The sequence below is a fragment of the Helianthus annuus genome, chromosome 17, assembly GCF_002127325.2.
Source record: "Helianthus annuus cultivar XRQ/B chromosome 17, HanXRQr2.0-SUNRISE, whole genome shotgun sequence".
Taxonomy (NCBI): domain Eukaryota; kingdom Viridiplantae; phylum Streptophyta; class Magnoliopsida; order Asterales; family Asteraceae; genus Helianthus; species Helianthus annuus.
The window spans coordinates 93,675,499-93,682,628 of record NC_035449.2 but is presented as its reverse complement, the minus strand read 5'-3'; the positions used below and the strand labels follow the sequence as shown (position 1 = coordinate 93,682,628).

The following is a 7,130-nucleotide window of genomic DNA, read 5'->3' as shown; positions in this document are numbered from 1 at the left end:
TAACCTGAGTTTCTCTTCTAATCCTAGTCTCCATTACCCGCTCCCATAGTTTCATGGTGTGGCTTAGTAGCTTAATCCCTCTGTAGCTCCCACAACACTGGGCATCTCCTTTATTCTTATACAAGGGCACTACGTCACTACCCCTCCACTGCTCCGGGATTTTTCCAGATTTGAAAATAAGATTAAACAAAGTAGCTAGCCATCAAACTCCATCCTCTCCCAAACACTTCCTCACCTCTATCGGTATGTTGTCGGGACCAACTGCCTTAGCCCTTCTCATCTTCTTGAGTGTTGTCCTTACTTCTCCCATTGTAATACTCCGACAATAGCAGTTATTTCGTTGTCGTCCTTGAGTGTTGTCGTCGCTTTCTTGTTGGACTTCCTTCCCCCCACTGAAAAGATTAGAAAAGTAGGTTAGCCATCTAAACTTAATGTCTGGTTCTTTTACTAGGACATACCCATCCTCTCCCTTTATAAATTTCATTATACCTAGATCTTGCTTTCTACGCTCCCTAGCTTTGGTAATCCTGAACATGACATGTTCCCCTTTCTTTGTCTCCAGGCGGCCATACATATTCTTATAAGCTATGTTCTTTGCCTCCGCCACGACGATTTTGACAATTTATTCTAGAATATAAGAAAAAGTTATTAACAATAAAGATTCCAAAAGCCTATGAATTCATCGTGCATAGATGAATAGTTGAGCAGCTGTTATTTCTCCTAACAGTTACTTTTTCAATATTTCCACAAACATATTCTAAAACGTCTAAACCCCCTTATTACTACTAAGTTATGAATTGCAAGTGGTTCTCTATGTTATGGAATAATGATTCCTACCGAGTTCTAATTGTGAAAGGTTGTGAAGGTGATTAAGAGACCATCAATATGCAAGCAACCAAATAAATTCCAACCCACTCTATGCATGCAAAGAACATTATTCTCTTACATTCTTTTAATGCCTATTTAGATTTTCTAATTACAAACAATAACTCCAACTCAAAGATCCCCAACTTAGGTTCCAGTACATCGAACCATCTTTCAACGCCCATTTTAACCGTTTAGAAGTTCTTTGATCCTGGTTTTCTGAGTCGGTGTCAACCTCGTAGGAAACTTAACGTTAAACTTGATTCGCAGGTTCCCTTTCTTTGTCGGGTCTTTTGAAATCGGCATTCCTTCTTTAGGTACAATCTCTTCGTAGTCTGGATGAATCACATTATTGATCGGTATGGTGAGATTCCGGCCATCAAGCGTGGTCACATGGACGGTGTACCCTGTCAACGCTTCGGCCAAAGTTATCTGTCGTTTGACTACAAGATCGTTGCCGTCGCGAGTGAATGTGCTGTGAGGTTTTTCGTCTATAACAAACACCAAATCCGCTGGTATCACATTTGGCTGCTCGTTTCCTTTCTCTGGGAATGTGATTTTTGTTCCCTTTTTCCATCCTGGTTTTATGTTAATATTCAGTATTTCCTCCACTGTCATCGTCTTCCTGTAATCCAAAAAAAAAAAAAGGAAGAAATTAAGAACATGATTTTGAAAGAAATCAGTCCCAGGTTGACCTATTAATTTGATGGAAGATGATCGAACTTACCCACTAATGTCGGCTATGTCTCGTGAGATCTTCATCTTCTTGGTGGTACCCTTGTAAAGTTCTTCAAGTGTACACGGTAGACTTCTCTCGATTGGGGCGGCTTTCCGAGTAACCCCACCACTGCTGCCAAACGATCCACCACCGCTTCCAAACGGTCCGCCACCGCCACCGCCAAAAGAGCTGAAGATATTATCAAATCCACCCATATTATCACCAAACATATTGCTTGAGAACCTGGTTGTTCTGACGCCCGGACCATCGGCACCGCCTCCCATTCCCCTGAACCCAAAGAACTCCGCGAAAATGTCGTCTGCGTTTCTCGGGTTGAATGTGAATGGCGTACCCCCACCAGTGGAGAAGTAGGTGGCTCCGTCAGCATCCGGTGGCGGCACACCCCCTTTCAGCCCTTCTTCACCGTACTGATCATATACCGCTCTCTTTTGCGGATCACTGAGAACCTGAACATAATAATAAATTCAAATTCAAAAACAAATACAGTTCAAAATCATATCCACAGTAACTAAACTGGATGTTATAAATCTACCGGGTACCGGTACGGTAGGGAGGGTAAAAACCGGTAAATACCGATACTGAATCCGACCGATACCGAAAATGTAAAAAATCGGTACCGAAAATGTACCCGGTTCGGTAAATTCAGTACCGATACCGTACCGGGTACCGGGTACCGTTTGCTCATTCTCAGTAGAATTATATATATGCTCTCCTAATTAATCTCATAATCAGAATTAGCAATCAAATTCCTAAAACAACAATTAAGGGATATAACTAGATTATGAAAACCCAATTAAACTGACATAAATAAAGGATAGATTACTTACATCATAGGCTTCAGAGATCTGTTTAAATTTGGCTTCTGCTTCCTTCTTATTATTAGGGTTCTTATCAGGATGCCATTTCATAGCGAGCTTTCTGTAAGCTTTCTTCAAATCATCATCGTTTGCATTCTTATCAACCTGTAAAATCTTGTAATAATCAACACCCATGATTCCTTGTTCTGTTATACGATTGATGAATAATTTTTGAATTACTTCAAACTGCAGACTGAATTCAGAGAGATTCAAGTGTGTGATTATATATGTGTGTGTGTGGAATTTGATTGATGAAGGAAAGGTGGTGATTAGTCTGGAATGCCGCGAAGGGTGTGGAATGTTCTGGAATTGCCCGGAAAGGACCAGCAACGTTTCCGTTTAAAAAATATTGTGAAATTAATTGGGTTAACTTTGTACAATAGTAACTAAGTTTCAACAGTGTTCTAATTAGGTCATTCATAATTTTTTTTGTTCCAATTAGGTCATTCAAGTTTCATTTGATGTTTCAATCCTAGATATGTTACCTAAATAGAAGGTCATCCATCCTACATGACATTTATTTAGGTTTTTTATTTAAAAAAATTGTTGACATGGCACATAAATGCCAAATGGATTAGAAAAAAATGCGAAATAGGTTTAATTTTTTTTTTAAATTGTAGAAAAGTTAAAAAAAATGCGAAAAAAATTAAAAAATATGATTTTTTTTAAATATCTAAAAAGTTATAAATGAAGATAAAGAACTAACGATAAAATTTCAACGATTTGTAATATTTGATCCTTTTGGGTTTTGATTTTGTTTTGATTTATTATATTTCTTTTTTTATTCCATGTCATCATGTTTTTTTTTAAAAGAAAAAGTTAAATAAATGCCATGTAAGACTATGACCTGCTATTCAGGTAAAATCTCTAGCATTAGAACACCAAAATAAAGTAGAATGGTCTAATTGAAACAATAAATTTTATCAGTGACCTAATTGGAACACTCCTTACTATTATGTGGCATATTCCCAAATTGGAAAATATGTTTTTGATTTAGAGTGATGATATTTATTATTATTTTTATTTCTTTTTAACATGTCTTGTAGACTTACAAAAACAACTAGGTTAAAACCAACGTATACACATGGTTTAACAAAGGTAAATTGGATTTAAATAATCCCAACTCACTGTTATTGGCCAATAATAATCCCAATTAATTTAATCACCAATAGTAATCCGAACTATTCACTTTTGTTTGTAAAATACTCTCACGTTAAAAAACACTAACTAGGTTAAAAAATTGTTGATGTGGCTTAACATGTGTGGACTGACGTGGCTGGTTAATATCTTACCTGTGTATATAATCATTATTAGCCTTATTTGCACACACAATCGCACTCTCATTCAAAACCCTAATTCTACAAATTGGGCAAATTCAGTTGATCCCCAAACGAAAACATGATCTCAAACTCTTCATCTCCTTCAATTCGTTCACAAAACCCCAATTCGTAGGGTGGCTGGAAATTGAAGCTTAAGGCAAGGTGAAGAGTTTTACGGATGCCCTCTATGGCCTGTAAGTTATTGAATCTGATTGGCAATTTGATTTTATCACTTTCTCGAACTTTAACCGGTTGTTTTTAATTGCCTGTTCATTTCAGCGATCTGATTGCAAATTCTTTGTGTGGAAACAAGAGGTGGATGCTGTATTAGCAAGTGAATGCAACTGTGGGGTGTCTGAGATGAAGAATGCAAGAGTGGCAATACAGAAGAGGGTGTTAGAAGAAGAAAACCAGAGATTAAGAACGCCTTCAAAGAAAGCATGTTTTTTGGCATTTGTCTGTATTGCCACATTAGCAATTTTTTAACCTAGTTAGTGTTTTTTAACGTGGGAGTATTTTAAAAACAAAAGTGAATAGTTCGGATTATTATTGGTGATTAAATGAGTTGGGATTATTATTGGCCAATAACAGTGAGTTGGGATTATTTAAATCCAATTTGCCTTTAACAAATGAATGCAGTTTAATTTTGTAACAAATGAATGTAGTTTAATTTTGTAACAAATGAATGTAGTTTAATTTTGTTTGGGATTAATAAAAGGAAAAATTACAAGTTTTGTCCTTTATCTTTATACGACTTTTCAGGCGGTGTCCTTTTTAACGAATGTTGACAGGCGGTGTCCTTAGGGGTGTTCAAAACTATCCGTATCCGAAAATCCGATCCGAAATATCCGATATCCGAATCCGAAATATCCGAAAAATCGGATATCCGAAATTCAGATATCCGAATTTTTCGGATTCGGATAGTGATTTTCAAAATTTTCGGATATTTCGGATATCCAAAATATCCGAAAATTTAATTTTCATAATTTTCGGATATCCGAATATCCGAAAATATCCGAAAAATATCCGAAAAATGTCCGAAAATATCCGAAATATCCGAAAAATATCCGAAAATATTCGAAAACTTATATTCGGATATCCGAAACTATCCAAAATATCCGTTTCAGAATATGAAAAAAATAATAAAAAATAAAAATTAAATAAAAAGTTGGATTTTCGGATACGGATTCGGATAGTGAAATCCGGTATCCGAAAATTTCGGATATCCAAAATTCGGATATCCGAATTTTCGGATATCCGATTTTGAACACCCCTAGGTGTCTTTTACTAGGTATTTTGTTGCAAGTTTAGTACTTTACACCCAACCCAGTTAAAAAACCCTGTTAATTGTTGACAGGCGGTGTCCTTTACTAGGTATTTTGTTGAAAGTTTAGTCCTTTACCTAGGTATTTTGTTGCAGGTTTAGTCCTTTACACCCAACAATTAACAGGGTTTTTTTAACTGGGTTGGGTGTAAAGGACTAAACCTGCAACAAAATACCTAGTAAAGGATACCGCCTGTCAACATTCGTTAAAAAGGACACCGGCTGAAAAGTGGTATAAAGATAAATGACAAAACTTGTAATTTTTCCTTAATAAAAAGAAGATAGAAAATTTATTCTATAGTAAAAAATATATAGGATAGTTTAAGAGTACAAAATAAAATTCAAATTTCACTAAAAATCTCCTTGTACACCACATTTGTTGTCTTACTTGTAACACCATCCTCATCTAATGTAAGTTTTTTCATACCATCTCTGCTTTTTACTCTTGACAATGCGACATAAAGTTGGCCATGTGTGAAAACGGGATATTTCAAATACAATCCAACACTCAATAGAGATTGTCCTTGCCTTTTTTTTATTGTCATTGCGGAACATACTGATAACGGAAATTGACGTCGTTGAAACTTGATTGGATTTTTTTGTAAGATGGTATTAAAGTGATTCGTGGAATATATGTTTTCGTACCGATTTTTCCTCTGGATATAATTTCAGCTTCAATAACACGTTTTGCAAGTTTAGTAATCCGTAATCTAGTATCGTTGCATAAACCATTTTGTTGATCAATGTTACGCAACAACATTACTGGGACACCCACTTTAAGTATTAATCGATGATTAGGCAATCCTGCTATTTTAAGACCATTAAGAATGTCAGGTGTGTATAAATTTGTGTGTGACATATTCTTAGCCTGGTCAGTATGACATATACTATCAGACCTCAAATACTCAACTTCTTCTCCCGGAAACAATGCAAGCAATTTTTCATTAATTTCATGCACGACTTCATTTGTAGGTGCAAGTATGTCTCTTTCTGCAAAATAATCTTGATTTTTATAAAGTTGAAGCAGGGAAGGGTATACAAAGTCGATAAAACTCGACAAAGGATCCACCGAGTTCTTAATTAGTAGGTCTTCAGGAATATCTATGGTTACCTCACAGTCCTCGCTATCACCAATGTTTCCCTCACCCAAATCTAGAAGCCACTTTGCAAAAGATTTGGTCTGTTCTGTTTCAGATGTGTTATTCCCTATAGTTAACCTCATGTTTTTCGTTAGCCTAAGGACTTTGCATGCCCCCCAAATATAGGACAAAATGATGAAAGCATTTACAATTTCGCGTCTACTACCATTGGCAACAACCGGAAGGATTTGTCTAGAATCACCACCCAAAACCATAACTTTTCCTCCAAATGGCATTTCTGAATTCAGTGAATCATCCGATTTGAAGATATCTTTCATAGTCCGGTCTAGTGCCTCAAACGCATGTTTGTGAATCATTAGAGCTTCGTCCCAAATTATCAACTTTGTTTCTTTTAGTAAATTAGCAACTTCACCATATGGTTTAATGTGACAGATTGATTCTTCCGTAAGATTTAAAGGAATATGAAACCTAGAATGTGACGTCCTACTACCAGATAATAATAGAGATGCAATTCCACTTGATGGAACGTTTAATACAATTTCTCCTTTAGATCTGATGGCTGCAGACAATGTCTTCCACAAAAATGTTTTACCAGTACCTCCATAACTATAAACAAAGAATAAGCCTCCCATGTTTTCATTAACGACATGTGTTATCTCATCAAACACTACCGTTGTTCACTTGTTAAAGTAGTTAGATGATTATTAAATTCCGCGCCAACAACACTTATATCATATGATAGTTCATCTATTATTAAATGATTGTTTGCTACGGATGTGGAATGAATATTAGGATAAGGCATAGAAGGAAACCTACGTAGGGTAGAGTTATTCCGAAGTAAGTAATCCTCAATTTCCAACAACGTTAGATTCTTTAGTTGGTTATCAGGAAGAGATAAGCCTAATATATTAATGAAAATATGACTAT

At 35.9% G+C, this 7,130-nt stretch overlaps 2 protein-coding genes across 2 annotated transcripts; both read right to left on the bottom strand.

Moving 5' to 3' along the window:
- Nucleotides 1-884: 884 nt before the first annotated feature.
- On the bottom strand, nt 885-2,779 carry LOC110922410 (dnaJ homolog subfamily B member 13). Its single transcript, XM_022166718.2, has 3 exons — nt 2,431-2,779; nt 1,592-2,049; nt 885-1,489 (listed from the first exon to the last, which is right to left on the bottom strand). The coding sequence occupies exons 1-3, from the start codon at nt 2,593-2,595 to the stop codon at nt 1,051-1,053; spliced, it is 1,062 nt and encodes a 353-aa protein (XP_022022410.1). The 5' UTR covers nt 2,596-2,779; the 3' UTR covers nt 885-1,050.
- A 2,865-nt stretch (nt 2,780-5,644) lies between these two features.
- Nucleotides 5,645-6,835, bottom strand: LOC110924475 (ATP-dependent DNA helicase pif1-like). The gene has a single exon (XM_022168478.1). The coding sequence runs from the start codon at nt 6,833-6,835 to the stop codon at nt 5,645-5,647; it is 1,191 nt and encodes a 396-aa protein (XP_022024170.1).
- Nucleotides 6,836-7,130: the final 295 nt, after the last annotated feature.